The sequence below is a fragment of the Nerophis lumbriciformis genome, linkage group LG28 (genome assembly GCF_033978685.3).
Source record: "Nerophis lumbriciformis linkage group LG28, RoL_Nlum_v2.1, whole genome shotgun sequence".
Lineage (NCBI taxonomy): Eukaryota > Metazoa > Chordata > Actinopteri > Syngnathiformes > Syngnathidae > Nerophis > Nerophis lumbriciformis.
This window is the reverse complement of record NC_084575.2, coordinates 5,542,648-5,564,880: the sequence shown is the minus strand read 5'-3', so window position 1 is coordinate 5,564,880 and position 22,233 is coordinate 5,542,648. Positions and strand designations below refer to the sequence as shown.

The window sequence follows — 22,233 nt, the reverse complement described above, 5'->3', positions numbered from 1 at the left end:
AATAAATATTTGATCTCAATGGGATTTTACCTGGTTAAATAAAGACTAAATAAAAAATAAGTAATAAAAATCACTGAATATTACACACTGCAAACTTCCTGAGAGCCAACAAACATAATAAAACATTACTTACTGTACAAGGTCTGCTGTCACTATGACGCAGACTGATAGAATCTCGTTAAATTTCCGTTTAGATGAAGAATGATTCATAATCGGATGGCGTGGCGAAGTTGGATGAGTGGCTGTGCCAACAATCGGAGTGTTGCTGGTTACTGGGGTTCAATCCCCACCTTCTACCATCCTAGTCATGTCCGTTGTGTCCTTGGGCAAGACACTTCACCCTTGCTCCTGATGGCTGCTGGTTAGCGCCTTGCATGGCAGCTCCCGCCATCAGTGTGTGAATGTGTGTGTGAATGGGTGAATGTGGTAATACTGTCAAAGCGCTTTGAGTACCTTGAAGGTAGAAAAGCGCTATACAAGTAAAACCCATTTATCATTATTTATTATAATCGTCGCACGGAAAAGGGGGGTGACGTCAAGTGTCTTTTTGTGTCGTTCGCCATTGCTGGGTCTAAATTGGCTGTCAAACGATACCAACTTGTCAGAGTACGTCCTCATCCTTCTACTATCCAGGTGAGAGATACGATTCATGATCTGGAATAATCTTTCACCAGCACCGAGGTGAGAAAGGAGCTCACCCACAAAATGCAAATGGCGTATTGTTGGCACTTTTTGGATGGTTATAGAAGACCTCCCATTGGCTTATTTACATTTATGAGTTAGAATGTGATTTTAAAACAAAATATATCAACCATCATGTCTTTTATAATGATTGTGAACGATAGAAAAATTCCCCAAATAAGTGCAGTTCCCCTCTAAATTCCAATGATTAGATTTAAGCCTGTAAATGTGTGTTGGTCATGTATGATGTCTTTTTTTGTTGTTGTGATGTGTAGTGTCTATTGTTTAAATGTACGGCAGTGACAATGAATTTCCCCAAAGGGACCAATACATTTAAAAAAAAATCTAATCTTGAAGTGTATGAGCATGAAGTGATGAAGCCTACTTGGATGAGTCTTCTAAGACAAAGTGAACAGTCCAGTTGTGATGGATTGAATGCCCTGAGAATAAAATGATATGTGCTTACTTGGACTGTGATGAAGCTGTGAGGACTCAGGTGCTTTGTCTTCATGCTCTTCAGTCTTCACAGAGACAACAGTCAGTGGAAACTTGCTGACATCATCCTCCTCCTGCCCTACAACACACTCTCCCTCCTCTTCCTCTTTCATGTGTAGATCCTCCTCTTCCTCTTTCATGTGTGGATCCTTCTCTTTCTCTTTCATGTGTGGATCCTCCTCTTCATCTTTCATGTAGGTGGGCTGTGGATCATCCTCTTCCTCTTTAATGTGGGTGGGCTGTGGATCCTCCTCTTCCTCCTTAATGTGGGTGGGCTGTGGATCATCCTCTTCCTCTTTAATGTGGGTGGGCTGTGGATCCTCCTCTTCATCTTTAATGTGAAGGGGCTGCTGGACGTCTGTTGGGTAAATAATTAAAAAAGATAAAGAGAGAAAATAAATAGTTTTGGACTGACACTGTTAACACAATGACATTATGTGTGTTCTTTTGTGTGTTGTGTTAAAAGTGTGTAGCAAAACAACCAATAAAAACACGGGAAATACTTCCTTTTGTCCCAGCCAATAAAATTAATTCAAAAGTGAGTACAAAAACAGACTTGGAAATTTGATGAGGAGCAAAGTTTTTTTTTAAATAAGTACAAGGCAGCATTGATTGAGGCATTCTTAACTTTACACTAACTGATATAAAGTGTGTAAATATTTTATTCTGTATACAGTCTATGACACCAAAGCTTTATCTCTAAACTTAACCATATTTTTTTAATGACATAGTCATCACCATAACTTCAATATCATGGAAATAAAAAAAAATCTAATTCTAAAATCATTAAAAAAAAACATTCATGGTATGTTTTTGTCATCATGCAGAATACTTTTTTGTGGTCATTTTGTTGCCTAGGCCAAAACGAACTTTTGCCAAAACATGTTTTACTATCTCCTCTCTGAGCTGCCACCTTACCGTGGTAGAGGAGTTTGCGTGTCCCAATGATCCTAGGAGCTATGTTGTCCGGGGGCTTCCATGCCCCCTGGTAGGGTCTCCCAAGACAAACAGGTCCTAGGTGAGGGATCGGACAAAGAGCAGCTCGAAGACTTCTATAGAAATGCAAGAACCGAGACTCAGATTTCCCTCGCCCGGACGCGGGTCACCGGGGCCCCCCTCCGGAGCCAGGCCCGGAGTTGGGGCACGATGGCGAGTGCCTGGTGGCCGGGCCTGTCCCCATGGGGCCCGGCCGGGCACAGCCCGAAGAGGCAACGTGGGTCCCCCCTCCAATGGGCTCACCACCCATAGCAGGGGCCATAGAGGTCGGGTGCAATGTGAGCTGGGCGGAAGCCGAAGGCAGGGCACTTGGCGGTCCGATCCTCGGCTACAGAAGCTAGCTCTTGGGACGTGGAACGTCACCTCGCTGGGGGGGAAGGAGCCTGAGCTAGTGCGCGAGGTAGAGAAGTTCCGGTTGGATATAGTCGGACTCACCTCGATGCACAGCAAGGGCTCCAGAACCAGTTCTCTCGAGAGGGGCTGGACTCTCTTCCACTCTAGCGTTGCCAGCAGTGAGAGGCGACGGGCTGGGGTGGCAATTCTTGTTTCCCCCCGGCTCAGAGCCTGCACGTTGGAGTTCAACCCGGTGGACGAGAGGGTAGCTTCCCTCCGCCTTCGGGTGGGGGGACGGGTCCTGACTGTTGTTTGCGCTTACGCGCCAAACAGCAGCTCAGAGTACCCACCCTTTTTGGATTCACTCGAGGGAGTACTTGAGGGTGCTCCCCCGGGTGATTCCCTCGTTCTACTGGGGGACTTCAACGCTCATATTGGCAACAACAGTGAAACCTGGAGAGGCGTGATTGGGAAGAATGGCCGCCCGGATCTGAACCCGAGTGGTGTTTTGTTATTGGACTTTTGTGCCCGTCACGGATTGTCCATAACGAACACCATGTTCAAGCATAAGGGTGTCCATATGTGCACTTGGCACCAGGACACCCTAGGCTGCAGTTCTATGATCGACTTTGTAGTTGTGTCATCGAATTTGCGGCCTCATGTTTTGGACACTCGGGTGAAGAGAGGGGCGGAGCTTTCTACCGATCACCACTTGGTGGTGAGTTGGCTGCGATGGTGGGGGAGTATGCCGGACAGACCTGGCAGGCCCTAACGCATTGTGAGGGTTTGCTGGGAACGTCTGGCAGAGTCTCCTGTCAGAGAGAGTTTCAATTCCCACCTCCGGAAGAACTTTGAACATGTCACGAGGGAGGTGCTGGACATTGAGTCCGAGTGGACCATGTTCCGCACCTCTATTGTCGAGGCGGCTGATTGGAGCTGTGGCCGCAAGGTAGTTGGTGCCTGTCGTGGTGGTAATCCTAGAACCCGTTGGTGGACACCGGCGGTGAGGGATGCCGTCAAGCTGAAGAAGGAGTCCTATCGGGTTTTTTTGGCTCATGGGACTCCTGAGGCAGCGGACAGGTATCGACAGGCCAAGCGGTGTGCGACTTCAGCGGTCGCGGAGGCAAAAACTCGGACATGGGAGAAGTTCGGGGAAGCCATGGAAAACGACTTCCGGACGGCTTCGAAGCGATTCTGGACCACCATCCGCCGCCTCAGGAAGGGGAAGCAGTGCACTACCAACACCGTGTATGGTGCGGATGGTGTTCTGCTGACCTCGACTGCGGAAGTTGTGGATCGGTGGAGGGAATACTTCGAAGACCTCCTCAATCCCACCAACACGTCTTCCTATGAGGAAGCAGTGCCTGGGGAATCTGTGGTGGGCTCTCCTATTTCTGGGGCTGAGGTTACTGAGGTAGTTAAAAAGCTCCTCGGTGGCAAGGCCCCAGGGGTGGATGAGATCCGCCTGGAGTTCCTTAAGGCTCTGGTTGCTGTGGGGCTGTCTTGGTTGACAAGACTCTGCAGCATCGCGTGGACATCGGGGGAAGTACCTTTGGATTGGCAGACCGGGGTGGTGGTTCCTCTCTTTAAAAAGGGGAATCGGAGGGTGTGTTCTAACTATCGTGGGATCACACTCCTCAGCTTTCCCGGTAAGGTCTATTCAGGTGTACTGGAGAGGAGGCTACGCCGGATAGTCGAACCTCGGATTCAGGAGGAACAGTGTGGTTTTCGTCTTGGTCGTGGAACTGTGGACCAGCGCTATACTCTCGGCAGAGTCCTTGAGGGTGCATGGGAGTTTGCCCAACCAGTCTACATGTGCTTTGTGGACTTGGAGAAGGCATTCGACCGTGTACCTCGGGAAGTCCTGTGGGGAGTGCTCAGAGAGTATGGGGTTTCGGACTGTCTGATTGTGGCGGTCCGCTCCCTGTATGATCAGTGTCAGAGCTTGGTTCGCATTGCCGGCAGTAAGTCAGACACGTTTCCGGTGAGGGTTGGACGCCGCCAAGGCTGCCCTTTGTCACCGATTCTGTTCATAACTTTTATGGACAGAATTTCTAGGCGCAGTCAAGGCGTTGAGGGGATTCGGTTTGGTGGCTGCAGGATTAGGTCTCTGCTTTTTGCAGATGATGTGGTCCTGATGGCTTCATCTAGCCAGAATCTTCAGCTCTCACTGGATCGGTTCGCAGCTGAGTGTGAAGCGACTGGGATGAGAATCAGCACCTCCAAGTCCGAGTCCATGGTTCTCGCCCGGAAAAGGGTGGAGTGCCATCTCTGGGTTGGGGAGGAGATCTTGCCCCAAGTGGAGGAGTTCAAGTACCTCGGAGTCTTGTTCACGAGTGAGGGAAGAGTGGATTGTGAGATCGACAGGCGGATCGGTGCGGCGTCTTCAGTAATGCGGACGCTGTATCGATCCGTTGTGGTGAAGAAGGAGCTGAGCCGGAAGGCAAAGCTCTCAATTTACCGGTCGATCTACGCTCCCATCCTCACCTATGGTCATGAGCTTTGGGTTATGACCGAAAGGACAAGATCACGGGTACAAGCGGCCGAAATGAGTTTCCTCCGCCGGGTGGCGGGGCTCTCCCTTAGAGATAGGGTGAGAAGCTCTGTCATCCGGGGGGAGCTCAAAGTAAAGCCGCTGCTCCTCCACATCGAGAGGAGCCAGATGAGGTGGTTCGGGCATCTGGTCAGGATGCCACCCGAGCGCCTCCCTAGGGAGGTGTTTAGGGCACGTCCGACTGGTAGGAGGCCACGAGGAAGACCCAGGACACGTTGGGAAGACTATGTCTCCCGGCTGGCCTGGGAACGCCTCGGGAGAGGGAAGTCTGGGCTTCCCTGCTTAGGCTGCTGCCCCCGCGACCCGACCTCGGATAAGCGGAAGAAGATGGATGGACTTTTTACTATGTGCTGTTTTATGGAGTATATCCATCAACAATTCCTAATTGGAGACCATCTACGACACGCTGACAGAAAGCCTTCATGTTCTTTTAATAATTCAAGTATTGACTACTTTGGTTACTGAAAATAAATGTTTACTTTCACTTATTGTTGCATGTAAGTCAGAATCAGGAAGTGAAATTATAACTTTAATTAGATTTGATTACAGTATAACATGTATTTGGTGAGTGTGTGAGTTTTGTGTAAACATGTTGATACAGGTTTACATCTTATTGGGGACTGGAACACAGATATGTCCCGAAAGGATGCACCCATTTTTAAAACCTTCACTAAGCTGTGCCACCAACATTGTCTCATTTAGCTCATTAAGCAAACTACCAGGGTGAGTGAGTCCTTTTAAACCTTCATAGACCTCGTTGTTACTTCTGACCAGTCTAAGATCAGCACAAGTGGAACTACTGTATGCGGCTTAAGTGATCATTCCATTATTTTCTATACCCGTAAAAAAACATAGAACAAATGCTGACGGCCACAAAACAAGCGAAGCTACAATCCTTAAGACCTAGACTAGCAAGGCTTTCAATGACAAACTGGCAAATTAAGACTAACCTGGTACTTGCAAGTACACAGGTTTTTGGCTCAATTCCTAACCTCACAAAAGTAGATAACTTCACAGTCAAAGTGGGTGACAATATTATAACAAACAAAAATGAGATTACCTATCTTGGCTGCATTGCAGAGACTAATCTCTCCAGTAAAAAAATGACTACTAAGGTAGTCAAAGAATCAACCGACAAATTCTGTTCTTACTAGTGTTGTCCCGATACCAATATTTTGGTACCAAAATACCTTAACATTTGACAACCAAACAATTACACAAGGCGACTCGGTAAAGAATCTGGGTATTATCTTCCACCCAACTCTCTCCTTTGAGTCACACATTAAGAGTGTTACTAAAACGGCCGTCTTTTATCTCCGAAATATCGCTAAAATGTGTTCCATTTTGTCCACTAGCGACGCTGAGATTATTATTCATGCGTTCGTTACGTCTCGTCTCGATTACTGTAACGTATTATTTTGGGGTCTCCCTATGTCTAGCATTAAAAGATTACAGTTGGTACAAAATGCGGCTGCCAGACTCTTGACAAGAACAAGAAAGTTTGATCATATTACGCCTATACTGTATATACCTTTATATACATATATACATATATATATATATATATATATATATATATATATATATATATATATATATATATATATATATATATATATATATATATCTATACTGGCTCACCTGCACTGGCTTCCTGTGCACTTAAGATGCAACTTTAAGGTTTTACTACTTACGTATAAAATACTACACGGTCTAGCTCCATCCTATCTTGCCGACTGTATTGTACCATACGTCCCGGCAAGAAACCTGCGTTCAAAAAACTCCGGCTTATTAGTGATTCCCAGAGCCCAAAAAAAGTCTGCGGGCTACAGAGCGTTTTCCATTCGGGCTCCAGTACTCTGGAATGCCCTCCCGGTATTAGTTAGAGATGCTACCTCAGTAGAAGCATTTAAGTCCCATCTTAAAACTCATTTGTATAATCTAGCCTTTAAGTAGCCCCCCTTTTTTAGACCAGTTGATCTGCCGTTTCTTTTCTTTTCTTTTCTGCCTCCTCGCCGGGTTATTCCGGTTCCAGTGACCATGGATGAAGTGCTGGCTGTCCAGAGTTGGGAGTCGGGTTGGACCGCTCGCCTGTGCATCGGTAGGCGACATCTCTGCGCTGCTGACCCGTCTCCGCTCGGGATGGTGTCCTGCTGGCCCCACTATGGACTGGACTCTCACTACTATGTTAGATCCAATAAGGACTGTACATTCACAATATTATGTCACTCGACATCAATTGCTTTCGGTCTCCCCTAGAGAGGGGGGTTACCCACGTATGCGGTCCTCTCCAAGGTTTCTCATAGTCATTCACATCGACGTCCCTTATGTGGGCTCTGTACCGAGGATGTCGTTGTGGCTTGTGCAGCCTTTTGAGACTTTTGTGATTTAGGGCTATATAAACAAACATTGATTGATTGATTGAATGATATTTCAGTCCAGATTGTCAACTAGACAGCGTTGGATCATTGCTTCGCGTACGCGTGTAGTTCGCGGTACAAAATGAGTTCCGTCTCTTGCGCATTTAATTCTGCACTCTCCTTCTTTTGTTTTCCCCCACTCCTTTTGTGGTTGAGTTTTTTGTTCTTTTCTTCCCTTCATGTGAGTGCACCTTTTGTTTGTATTAAATAATATTATTTTACTCAGCGTCTGCCTCCAGTCTCTGCATCCTTGGGGTCTCGTCACTAAGCTGCATTCCAGCTCCTGACAGAAATAACTGTATTAAATTCTTCTACTTTATTTGCTACATGCTGTGGGTCAGCATAGGTCTTACTTGCACATGTTCCACATCTACCAGCAACTCCCCAAAAAGTATTAAAAAGTATGTCCTTCTAAGACGTCATGTTTTCAAATACTTTTAAAGTTCCAAAGATATGACAATATGACGGGGTGAGGTTGTGGATATTCAAGAAATACACGACACACTTAACCGTGGAACAAATGATCCAAGGAGGGGAACCTTAAACGATGGGTTAGTGTGGCTGACACTGGGCTTAAGCTGAATAATTGTTCGTTTAAGGAGTTACCCGGCTTAATGTAGACAGGGCATGACTTTGCCTGTGACCTTGGCTAAATTAATTTTGTCAAATCTTTTAAAGAAGTCCTGGCCTCTGACTGTTCAATGGCAGAACATTATATATATATATATATATATATATATATATATATATATATATATATATATATATATATATATATATATATATATATATATATATATAAAGTACCAATGATTGTCACACACACACTAGGTGTGGTGAAATTTGTCCTCTGCATTTGACCCATCCCCTTGTTCACCCCCTGGCAGGTGAGGGGAGCAGTGGTCAGCAGCGGTGCCGCGCCCGGGAATCATTTTTGGTGATTTAACCCCCAATTCCAACCCTTGATGCTGAGTGCCAAGCAGGGAGGTAATGGGTCCCATTTTTTATAGTCTTTGGTATGACTCGGCTGGGGTTTGAACTCACAACCTACCGATCTCAGGGCGGACACTCTAACCACTCGGCCACATCCATTTTCTACAGCTTGTCCCTTTATATATGTATATATACAAACCCCGTTTCCATATGAGTTGGGAAATTGTGTTAGATGTAAATATAAATGGAATACAATGATTTGCAAATCCTTTTCAACCCATATTCAATTGAATGCACTACAAAGACAACATATTTGATGTTCAAACTCATAAACTTTTTTTTTTTTGCAAATAATAATTAACTTAGAATTTCATGGCTGCAACACGTGCCAAATTAGTTGGGAAAGGGCTTGTTCACCACTGTGTTACATGGCCTTTCCTTTTAACAACACTCAGTAAACGTTTGGGAACTGAGAAAACACATTTTTGAAGCTTCTCAGGTGGAATTATTTCCCATTCTTCCTTGATGTACAGCTTAAGTTGTTCAACAGTCCGGGGGTCTCCGTTGTGCTATTTTAGGCTTCATAATGCGCCACACATTTTCAATGGGAGACAGGTCTGGACTACAGGCAGGCCAGTCTAGTACCCACACTCTTTTACTATGAAGCCACGTTGATTTAGCACATGGACGTCTTGCTGAAATAAGCAGGGGCGTCCATGGTAACGTTGCTTGGATGGCAACATATGTTGCTCCAAAACCTGTATGTACCTTTCAGCATTAATGGTGCCTTCACAGATGTGTAAGTTACCCATGTCTTGGCCACTAATACACCCCCATACCATCACACATGCTGGCTTTTACACTTTGCGCCTATAACAATCTGGATGGTTCTTTTCCTCTTTGGTCCTGAGGACATGACGTCCACAGTCTCCAAAAACAATTTGAAATGTGGACTCATCAGACCACAGATCACTTTTCCACTTTGTATCAGTCCATCTTAGATGAGCTCAGGCCCAGCGAAGCCAACGGCTGGGTGTTGTTGATCAACGGTTTTCGCCTTGCATAGGAGAGATTTAACTTGAACTTACAGATGTAGCGACCAACTGTAGTTACTGACAGTGGGTTTCTGAAGTGTTCTTGAGCCCATGTGGTGATATCCTTTACACACTGATGTCGCTTGTTGATGCAATACAGCCTGAGGGATGGAAGGTCACGGGCTTAGCTGCTTACGTGCAGTGATTTCTCCAGATTCTCTGAACCCTTTGATGATATTACGGACCGTAGATGGTGAAATCCCTAAATTCCTTGCAATAGCTGGTTGAGAAAGGTTTTTCTTAAACTGTTCAACAATTTGCTCATGCATTTGTTGACAAAGTGGTGACCCTCGCCCCATCCTTGTTTGTGAATGACTGCACATTTCATGGAATCTACTTTTATACCCAATCATGGCACCCACCTGTTCCCAAATTGCCTGTTCACCTGTGGGATGTTCCAAATACCTAAGTGTTTGATGAGCATTCCTCAACTTTATCAGTATTTATTGCCACATTTCCCAACTTCTTTGTCACGTGTTGCTGGCATCAAATTCTAAAGTTAATGATTATTCTCAAAAAAATGTTTTTTATGAGTTTGAACATCAAATATGTTGTCTTTGTAGCATATTCAATTGAATATGGGTTGAAACTGATTTGCAAATCATTGTATTTCGTTTATATTTACATTTAACACAATTTCCCAACTCATATGGAAACGGGGTTTGTATATGCAGGCCTCAAATTTAACCACTCCAACCGCGGCATTTTCCGTGACCACCCTTGTGACTTGCCGTAATGCCCGAAAAAATTGACCGGCATTTAAGGCAAGAACATGCCGTGACCGCCCTTGACTTTTTACTTATTAATGGACTATGGATGTAACAATAAACGGTATAATGATACACAGCGGTGAAATTCCAGATGTTTAGTAAAACGTTTACATTTTTAATGACCGAAAAACCGTCATTTATCAACGCACTTTACGCAACTGCTTACTTCCTGAACACTGAAGCGCCGCAGCGTCTGCTCATGCTCACTAGAGTCGTACGGCTCGGGAGACATGGCGGTGACTTCATGCACTTTATTTTGAAAATGTTCCCTCCGAGCTAACGGAGCCGATCTCTTCATTTCACTTCATTTCAATGGCTTCTACTTCCATGGAGTGTCGGTGTGCGATTAAGAGCACAATGCTGTTGGAGGAGAACAATATTTGATGTTGCATTTTCATTTTGAACCTGAAGCTAGCGTCCTTCCGTCAGCTGCTGGGACTGAGAGTTAGCATGCAGCAGGTGATGTGTGGGGAACCTTGTCACAACTTCTTTATAAAGTCTGTAGTTTGTTTACTGGGATGCTCACTCCTCCTTTATTTAACTGCTTTCTTTGTTAGTGTTCCAATAACATCAATACTAACTCAAATGTTTTGTCATCTCATCCAATTGATCGCTGGCTGAGTTGTCGGTGAGGCACAAAGATTGTGTGTTGGATGTGAGAGGTGTCACTCTTTATTTTTGTTGGTTAAACTGTTGTACTGAAGTACATGGTTGTTGTTGAAGAACAAAGCTTGTTTATTAGACTTAATTTCCATTATTCAAACTGCTTTATGTTTTATACACCATGTTTGTTTTACATTACTTGTGGGTTTTTTTTTCATTTCACAAAGTAATTACTTTAATAACCATTCATGTCACACAGCATTTTGTTCATGTTATATTGTGTATAAATAATTCCTATACAACATATTTCTGCTCAAACTCTCAATGGATCTGTCCTGATACAGCATGTACATGTACACACATTAGTACATGTAAATGTACATAACTTATAAAATACTTCTCTCTATGAAAATGTAAAACTAGAGATAAAGGCATCATGTATTAAAAAATATGACGTGCTGATACTATTTATGAACAAAAACACAAATATTTGTCTTTAAATATATAGATCCAGAATTTACAGCATTTGTATGAGATATTACAAATGACATGATGTTCACACCAACACTGTTTTACCAAACAATGAATAATCATGATTAATAATCAAGATATCAATATTGATGAAAATAATCTTAATTATTATTTTGCCCATAAACCTGCAGTCCTAGGTGTAAGACTAGATTTTATACATGAACACTACTTGTATTTATATGGACAAAAAGTGCAGTTACATCTTATATCCACAAGGTGCCATCTTACAAATTGTTCACATTTCTTTGTATATATTTAAATTATTATTTTGTTTCTGCCATATGACTTTGTTTATAATGCTTGTGTTGCTTTCAGATGCACATTCAACTTTCTACTTGAGGTACATATATATATTTTGACCAGTTTGTGTTTAAAAAAAATAAAATAAAACTTGGTAAAAGGATTTCAGTATAAGTAGTTTTTGAAAATGTTGAGCACATTTAAAATGACCGCGATAATAATGATAACCGTGATAATTGTGGTCACAATAACCGTGATCAATGTTCATACCGTGACTTCCTTATAATGGACAATTGTAACGTAATTGTTTCCTCAAATAAATTGATAAAAACACATTTTTTCTTACATTTTCAACTGTTTAAGACATTGCATAATTAACATTAATCAGTATAAACAACATGGCGCAGCCATTTTGGAAGCATGTGTCAAAGTTTAACCGACAACGAGAACAGCCAAGTTGTTTTAAGATTTTCCCAGAGATACACTAGTTGCATCAGGGTCTGGAAGGACATCAGGTGTTCCCTGAACTTAGGTCAGGCACATGCACCCTAGACCTATATATATATATATATATATATATATATATATATATATATATATATATATATGTATATATGTATATATATATATATATATATATATGGGGCTTCACGGTGGCAGAGGGGTTAGTGCATCTGCCTCACAATACGAAGGTCCTGAGTAGTCTTGGGTTCAATCCCGGGCTCGTGATCTTTCTGTGTGGAGTTTGCATGTTCTCCCCGTGACTGCGTGTGTTCCCTCCGGGTACTCCGGCTTCCTCCCACCTCCAAAGACATGCACCTGGGGATAGGTTGATTGGCAACACTAAATTGGCCCTAGTGTGTGAATGTTGTCTGTCTATCTGTGTTGGCCCTGCGATGAGGTGGCGACTTGTCCAGGGTGTGACCCGCCTTCCGCCCGATTGTAGCTGAGATAGGCTCTAGCGCCCCCCGCGACCCCAATGGGAATAAGCGGTAGAAAATGGATGGATGGATGGATGGATATATATATATATATATATATATATATATATATGTCTTAATAAGGTTATCCAAAAAATAGTGCTCGATACCGTAGTAGAGCGCAATATATGTATGTGTGGGAAAAAAATCACAAGACTACTTCATCTCTACAGGCCTGTTTCATGAGGGGGTTCCCTCAATCATCAGGAGAAATCTCCTGATGATTGAGGGAACCCCCTCCTGGGGATAGGTTGATTGGCAACACTAAATTGGCCCTAGTGTGTGAATGTTGTCTGTCTATCTGTGTTGGCCCTGCGATGAGGTGGCGACTTGTCCAGGGTGTGACCCGCCTTCCGCCCGATTGTAGCTGAGATAGGCTCTAGCGCCCCCCGCGACCCCAATGGGAATAAGCGGTAGAAAATGGATGGATGGATGGATGTATATATATATATATATATATATATATATATATATATATATATATATATATATATATATATATATATGTGGATATATATATATATATACATATATATATATATATGTCTTAATAAGGTTATCCAAAAAATAGTGCTCGATACCGTAGTAGAGCGCAATATATGTATGTGTGGGAAAAAAATCACAAGACTACTTCATCTCTTCAGGCCTGTTTCATGAGGGGGTTCCCTCAATCATCAGGAGAAATCTCCTGATGATTGAGGGAACCCCCTCCTGGGGATAGGTTGATTGGCAACACTAAATTGGCCCTAGTGTGTGAATGTTGTCTGTCTATCTGTGTTGGCCCTGCGATGAGGTGGCGACTTGTCCAGGGTGTGACCCGCCTTCCGCCCGATTGTAGCTGAGATAGGCTCTAGCGCCCCCCGCGACCCCAATGGGAATAAGCAGTAGAAAATGGATGGATGGATGTATATATATATATATATATATATATATATATATATATATATATATATATATATATATATGTGGAGATATATATATATATATATATATATATATATATATATATATATATATATATATATATATATACATATATATATATATATATATATATATATATATATGTCTTAATAAGGTTATCCAAAAAATAGTGCTCGATACCGTAGTAGAGCGCAATATATGTATGTGTGGGAAAAAAATCACAAGACTACTTCATCTCTACAGGCCTGTTTCATGAGGGGGTTCCCTCAATCATCAGGAGATTTCTCCTGATGATTGAGGGAACCCCCTCATGAAACAGGCCTGTAGAGATGAAGTAGTCTTGTGATTTTTTTCCCACACATACATACATATATATATATATATATATATATATATATATATATATATATATATATATATATATATATATATATATATATATATATATATATGTGGAGCCCCTGCCTTGAAAGAACATAATGTTTGCCTTGGTGCCCTAACATATGAGCCCTCCTTTAAGGCAACACTTGCCTTAACCTTAAAAAGTTACAATTGGAGGCATGTATATGTGTGTATACCAATAGTAACAAGCTAGTCATTGATTTTTAGTTTTAGTTTAAGCAAGTTGCAAACAAGAAACTTAAATGTTTGCGGTCATTGTGATTATATTATACATTAAAATGTCATTTTCTTGTTATTAGTCAATATAAAGTTAGTAAAGATGTGAGAGTAAGAAGTCAACAAACCTGTTCTGTGTAACACAACTTGATGTTTCTTGAAAACAGCGTCCATTGGTCGATTGTTCTCCTCTTTTGTTCTAGAAAGTTCCGCCTCGTATTCTGCTATCGTTCTTTCTAACACTACAAATATTTCTTCAACGGCAGCAGTTAGTCGCTGATCCACCAACGCTCTCAACATGTGTAATGTAGACATTTTCACACAATCACAACACTTTACTCTCACACTTGATCTCTACTTAGCGATGTGTTGATAACTTCTGCTAGCAGCTAACAAGCTAAGCTAACTAGAGAGCTAAGCTAACTAACAATAAACGAGCACGAGAAACGGCAAAGTGCTTCTAGCGCATCGAGACCATTTTATCCTTGAATAAAGAATCAAAGATGTATTTTATAGGACGTAAATATTTCAAACTGGAGAACAAATAATAAGACTGACTTATTAGCGTCCTTCTCACGTCTTTCTCCGTCGATGTGCTTTCACGACAGTTCGCACACTTGACGTTACAAGACGGTACCACTCTGCTCTCGCGAGATGTGTCATGCGCAGAAGAGTCAAAGAAACGATGCGTCATCACGGCCACCTTTTGAATCATTGACTGCGTATTTAGTGCACTACAGCAGTGGTCCCCAACCACCGGTCCGTGGATCGATTGGTACCGGGCCGCACAAGAATTAAAAAAAAGATATACTTTTTTTTTTTTTAATTCTTGTGCGGCCCGGTATATATATATATATATATATATATATATATATATATATATATATATATATATATATATATATATATATATATATATATATATATATATATATATATATATACAGGTAAAAGCCAGTAAATTAGAATATTTTGAAAAACTTGATTTATTTCAGTAATTGCATTCAAAAGGTGTAACTTGTACATTATATTTATTCATTGCACACAGACTGATGCATTCAAATGTTTATTTCATTTAATTTTGATGATTTGAAGTGGCAACAAATGAAAATCCAAAATTCCGTGTGTCACAAAATTAGAATATTACTTAAGGCTAATACAAAAAAGGGATTTTTAAAAATGTTGGCCAACTGAAAAGTATGAAAATGAAAAATATTAGCATGTACAATACTCAATACTTGGTTGGAGCTCCTTTTGCCTCAATTGCTGCGTTAATGCGGCGTGGCATGGAGTCGATGAGTTTCTGGCACTGCTCAGGTGTTATGAGAGCCCAGGTTGCTCTGATAGTGGCCTTCAACCCTTCTGCGTTTTTGGGTCTGGCATTCTGCATCTTCCTTTTCACAATACCCCACAGATTTTCTATGGGGCTAAGGTCAGGGGAGTTGGCGGGCCAATTTAGAACAGAAATTGGGTGATGGTTTGGGGTGCCATGTCATCTGCTGGTGTCGGTCCACTCTGTTTCCTGAGATCCAGGGTCAACGCAGCCGTCTACCAGCAAGTTTTAGAGCACTTCATGCTTCCTGCTGCTGACCTGCTCTATGGAGATGGAGATTTCAAGTTCCAACAGGACTTGGCGCCTGCACACAGCGCAAAATCTACCCGTGCCTGGTTTACGGACCATGGTATTTCTGTTCTAAATTGGCCCGCCAACTCCCCTGACCTTAGCCCCATAGAAAATCTGTGGGGTATTGTGAAAAGGAAGATGCAGAATGCCAGACCCAAAAACGCAGAAGAGTTGAAGGCCACTATCAGAGCAACCTGGGCTCTCATAACACCTGAGCAGTGCCAGAAACTCATCGACTCCATGCCACGCCGCATTAACGCAGTAATTGAGGCAAAAGGAGCTCCAACCAAGTATTGAGTATTGTACATGCTCATATTTTTCATTTTCATACTTTTCAGTTGGCCAACATTTCTAAAAATCCCTTTTTTGTATTAGCCTTAAGTAATATTCTAATTTTGTGACACACGGAATTTTGGATTTTCATTTGTTGCCACTTCAAATCATCAAAATTAAATGAAATAAACATTTGAATGCATCAGTCTGTGTGCAATGAATAAATATAATGTACAAGTTACACCTTTTGAATGCAATTACTGAAATAAATCAAGTTTTTCAAAATATTCTAATTTACTGGCTTTTACCTGTATATATATATATATATATATATATATATATATATATATACATATATATATATATATATATATATATATATATATATATATATATATATATATATATATATATATATATATATATATATATTTTTTTTTTTTTTTTTTTTTTTATTTTTTTTTAAATCAAATCAACATAAAAAACACAAGATACACTTACAATTAGTACACTTAACCAAAAAACCTCCCTACCCCATTCACACTCATTCACACTCATTCGCACAAGTTAATTTAAAGTAGCAATGATTGTCACACACACACTAGGTGTGGTGAAATGTGTCCTCTGCATTTGACCCATCCTCTTGTTCACCACCTGGGAGGTGAGGGGAGCAGTGGGCAGCAGCGGTGCTGCGCCCGGAAATAATTTTTGGTGATTTAACCCCCAATTCCAACCCTTGATGCTGAGTGCCAAGCAGGGAGGTAATGGCTCCCATTTTTATAGTCTTTGTTATGACTCGGCCGGGGTTTGAACTCACAACCCACCCATCTCAGGGCGGACACTGTAACCACTTGGCCACTGAGTAAAAGGGCTGTTTCTTTCTGTTATTAATATTCTGGTTCCTAAATTATATATAAATATATATCAATACAGTCTGCAGGGATACAGTCCGTAAGCACACATAATTGTATTTTTTTATGACAAAAAAAAAAAAAAAAAATAATAATAATAATAATAACACCCCAGTCCGTGGGACAAATTTTCAAGCGTTGACCGGTCCGCAGTTACATAAAGGTTGGGGACCACTGCACTACAGGGACAAACGGTATAAAATGGATGGATGGATACAAAGGTCTATCAGTGATTAAAATCAGCGTAACTCACTGAATGTTCAACCGATTTTCAGGCCATTTGCTTGAATTTAAATGTCAGACACGTAATTATCATGCAACATATTTTGATTCAACATTAAAATGCTGCTTTTCATACCAAAATAAATACAAAGTGTGGCAGAGTGTGCACTATCATTAAAACGTGCTGTTTGTTTGCATATTAAAACAGAATGGTAGATAATAATAATGAAAAAATCAATACCAAACTATTTTAATAATATTACGTTATGTATGAGAATAAATTGAAAAAAATATCAAACAATGTTTATTTATATAGCCCTAAATCACAAGTGTCTCAAAGGGCTGCACAAGCCACAGTGGGACGTCGATGTGAATGACTATGAGAAACCTTGGAGAGGACCGCATATGTGGGTATCCCCCCCCCCCCTCTAGGGGAGACCGAATGCAATGGACGTCGAGTGGGTCTGACATAAAATTGTGAGAGTCCAGTTCATAGTGGATCCAACATAATAGTAAGAGTCCAGTCCATAGTGGGGCCAGCAGGAAACCATCCCGAGCGGAGACGGGTCAGCAGCGCAGAGATGTCCCCAACTGATGCACAGGCGAGCGGTCCACCCCGGGTCCCTACTCTAGACAGCCAGCACTTCATCCGTGGCCACTGGACCTGTGTGTCTCCCCCTCCACAAGGGAAAGGGGAGCAGAGGAGAAAGGGGGAAAAAATGGCAGATCAACTGGTCTAAAAAGGGGGGCTATTTAAAGGCTAGAGTATACAAATGAGTTTTAAGATGGGACTTAAATGCTTCTACTGAGGTAGCATCTCTAACTGTTACCGGGAGGGCATTCCATAGTACTGGAGCCCCAATAGAAAACGCTCTATAGCCCGCAGACTTTTTTTGGGCTCTGGGAATCACTAATAAGCCGGAGTTCTTTGAACGCAAATTTCTTGCCGGGACATATGGTACAATGCAATCGACAAGATAGGACGGAGCTAGACCGTGTAGTATTTTATACGTAAGTAGTAAAACCTTAAAGTCACATCTTAAGTGCACAGGAAGCCAGTGCAGGTGAGCCAGTATAGGCGTATGTGGAGAGGCGGGGCCGGCGAGCGAGCAGCAAGGTAGGGCACGCCGGGCCCTGCCCAAGATGGCGGCAAGGAGGCGTGGACGGCGAGCGATCGGCGAGGCGGGGCACGCCGGGAGCGACGCCGCAATTGTGCCCAGGTGGGCGATCCGCGCACCTGGGCACGATCATCCAATCTCCTCTCGCTGAAAGAAAGGGGAGCAGCAGAGAGAGAGGAGAGAGAGACTGAAAGGAGCCAAAGTGAGGCTGACGCGGAGCGAGAGAGGAGGAGAACCAGAGACAGACGACGACTAGCGAGCAAAGGAGGGGAGCTGAAAAGCGACCGGGACTGAGGTTTATTATTGAAAAATAAACGAAGTCAACTCTGCTCAAGGATGTTTCTGTTTGATGGTCCATGGAACCCGCAAGACGGGACGAGTCCGTCACAGCGCAATATGACCAAACTTTCTTGTTCTTGTCAAAAGTCTAGCAGCCGCATTTTGTACCAACTGTAATCTTTTAATGCTAGACATAGGGAGACCCGAAAATAATACGTTACAGTAGTCGAGACGAGACGTAGCGAACGCATGAATAATGATCTCAGCGTCGCTAGTGGACAAAATGGAACGAATTTTAGCGATATTACGGAGATGAAAGAAGGCCGTTTTAGTAACACTCTTAATGTGTGACTCAAACGAGAGAGTTGAGTCGAAGATAATACCCAGATTTTTTACCGAGTCGCCTTGTGTAATTGTTTGGTTGTCAAATGTTAAGGTGGTATTATTAAATAAATGTCGGTGTTTAGCAGGACCGATAATCAGCATTTCCGTTTTCTTGGCATTGAGTTGCAAGAAGTTAGCAGACATCCATTGTTTAATTTCATTAAGACACGCCTCCAGCTGACTACAATCCGGCGTGTTGGTCAGCTTTAGAGGCATGTAGAGTTTGGTGTCATCAGCATAACAGTGAAAGCTAACACCGTATTTGCGTATGATGTCACCTAGCGGCAGCATGTAAATGCTGAAGAGTGCAGGGCCAAGAACCGAACCCTGAGGAATTCCGCACGTTACCTTAACATAGTCCGAGGTCACATTGTTATGGGAGACGCACTGCATCCTGTCAGTAAGAAAAGAGTTAAACCACGACAAGGCTAAGTCTGACATACCAATACATGTTTTGATATGCTCTAATAAAATATTATGATGGACGGTATGGAAAGCAGCACTAAGATCAAGAAGCAGCAACATAGATGACGCATCAGAATCCATCGTTAGCAATTGATCATTAGTCATTTTTGCGAGGGCTGTCTCCGTAGAGTGATTTGCCCTGAAACCGGATTGAAAAGGTTCACAGAGATTATTAGACACTAAGTGTTCATTTAGCTGCTGTGCGACAATTTTTTCGAGGATTTTCGAAATAAAGGGAAGGTGGGACACCAGTCGGTAGTTTACCATGAGGTCAGGATCGAGGTTAGGTCTTTTGAGCAGAGGATGAAGAACCGCTTTTTTGAATGCTAGGGGAACAGTGCCGGAGGAAAGTGATAAGTTTATAATATTTAGCACTGATGGACCTAATAATACAAAAAGCTCCTTGATAAGTTTCCCAGGAAGTGGGTCAAGTAAACATGTTGTTTGTTTTATCCCACTTACACGCCGTAATAGTTCCTCTAATGTTATTTCATCAAAAAGAGAGAGACTATTTTGGAGGGCGGTATCCGTCGTATATACAGTCGTATCTGTGTTAATAGAACCCAGTTGTAGCTGGGATGCGTTGTCTTTAATATCCTTTCTAATGAGTTCAATTTTCTTATTAAATAAATTCATAAAGTCATCTGCCGAGTGGGTGGAGCTACTGGGAGGAGTCCCTTGTTGGCTTAGTGATGCTACTGTACTAAACAAAAATTTAGGGTCATTTTTGTTGAGGCGGATGAGATTTGAGTAATATTTAGCTTTAGCTAAGGTAAGCATGCGTTTATAAGTTATTAAATTATCACTCCATGCTTGATGGAAGACTTCAAGCTTAGTCGCCATTTGCGTTGCAGCTTTCTACATGATCATTTATGAGCTCTAGTTTCTTCTGTAAACCATAGGGTGCGCCTTTTAGGCGCCCTTTTTCGTTTTAGCGGTGCTATGCTATCAATGGTTTTGCGCAGGGCATTGTCAAAGTTGTTAGTGAGGTTATCAATAGAGCCGACATAATTTAGGAATGGTGCCATTACCGAAGGCAGTAGGTCAGCAAGAGTCATTGTTGTGGCAGCATTAATGTTGCGGCTGCTATAGCAGTTATTATTATTATTAGCTTGTTGACAATGAGTCAGAATTTCGAATTTTATAAGGTAATAATCGGACATTACTTTATTATACGGGAGTACCATAACTTTGGAGGTGGTGACACCCCTGACTAGCACTAGATCTATTGTATTACCGTTGCGATGCGTAGGTTCATGTATTATTTGTGTAAGACCACAGCTATCAATTATAGCAGGAGTCGGGAACCTTTTTGGCTGAGAGAGCCATGAAAGCCAAATATTTTAAAATGTATTTCCATGAGAGCCATGTAATATTTTTTTTTAAAGCCAAATATTTTAAAATGTATTTCCATGAGAGCCATGTAATATTTTTTTTAACACTGAATACAACTAAATGCGTGCATTTGTAAGTAAGACCAACATTTTTAGAGTATAATAAGTCTCTTATTCTTTTTAATAACATTGTTATTGTGAAGGTAGCCAACAATAAATAAAATACTTCTTACCATTAAAGGCCTACTGAAATGATTTTTTTTTATTTAAACGGGGATAGCAGATCCATTCTATGTGTCATACTTGATCATTTCGCGATATTGCCATATTTTTGCTGAAAGGATTTAGTAGAGAACATCGACGATAAAGTGCGCAACTTTTGGTCGCTGATAAAAAAAAAGCCTTGCCTGTACCGGAAGTAGCGTGACGTCGCAGGTTGAAAGGCGCCTCACATTTCCCCATTGTTTACACCAACAGCGAGAGCGATTCGGACCGAGAAAGCGACGATTACCCCATTAATTTGAGCCAGGATGAAAGATTTGTGGATGAGGAAAGTGAGAGTGAAGGATTAGAGTGCAGTGCAGGACGTATCTTTTTTCGCTCTGACCGTAACTTAGGTACAAGGGCTCATTGGATTCCACACTCTCTCATTTTTCTATTGTGGATCACGGATCTGTATTTTAAACCACCTCGGATACTATATCCTCTTGAAAATGAGAGTCGAGAACGCGAAATGGACATTCACAGTGACTTTTATCTCCACGACAATACATCGGCTAAGCACTTTAGCTACGGAGCTAATGTGATAGCACCGTGCTTAACTACAGATAGAAACAGAAGAAATAAGCCCCTGACTGGAAGGATAGACAGAAGATCAACAATACTACCAAACTCTGGACCTGTAACTACACGGTTAATGCTGTGCCGCCTGACGAAGCCTAGCAATGCTGTTGCTAACGACGCCATTGAAGCTAACTTAGCTATGGGACCTCGACAGAGCTATGCTAAAAATATTAGCTCTCCACCTACAACAGCTCTCATCTGCTCATCAACACCCGTGCTCACCTGCGTTCCAGCCATCGACGGCGCGACGAAGGACTTCACCCGATCATCGATGCGGTCGGCGGCCCGGAGACGGAGGAAGTCAAGGTGAGGACAGCGGTGCGGCAGAGGGCGTTGTAGCTTTTGACGACACCCCGGCCGCCATCAGAGTCGGCAATATTTCCCCAAAGTTACGTACGTGACATGCACATAGCGACACGCACGTACGGGCAACCGATCAAATGTTTGGAAGCCAAAGTTGTAGTCATGGTAGCGCGTCTGCTATCCAACTCAAAGTCCTCCTGGTTGTGTTGCTGTAGCCAACCGCTAATACACGATCGCACCTACAGCTTTCTTCTTTGCTGTCTCCATTGTTAATTGAACAAATTGTAAAAGATTCACCAACACAG

The 22,233-nt window shown here is 42.2% G+C and overlaps 2 protein-coding genes across 2 annotated transcripts in view; both read right to left on the bottom strand.

Moving 5' to 3' along the window:
- LOC133570670 (uncharacterized) overlaps positions 1-10,508 on the bottom strand; it is a 177,992-nt gene extending 167,484 nt beyond the window's left edge. The window contains exon 1 of the mRNA XM_072916538.1: positions 10,443-10,508. Coding sequence (XP_072772639.1) covers positions 10,443-10,508 — 66 coding nt within the window. The remainder of the gene's footprint in view (positions 1-10,442) is intronic.
- Positions 1,080-14,827, bottom strand: LOC133570512 (uncharacterized). Its single transcript, XM_061923190.2, has 2 exons — positions 14,301-14,827; positions 1,080-1,534 (listed from the first exon to the last, which is right to left on the bottom strand). Exons 1-2 carry the CDS (start codon positions 14,485-14,487, stop codon positions 1,080-1,082), a joined length of 642 nt encoding a protein of 213 aa, XP_061779174.2. The 5' UTR covers positions 14,488-14,827.
- Positions 14,828-22,233: the final 7,406 nt, after the last annotated feature.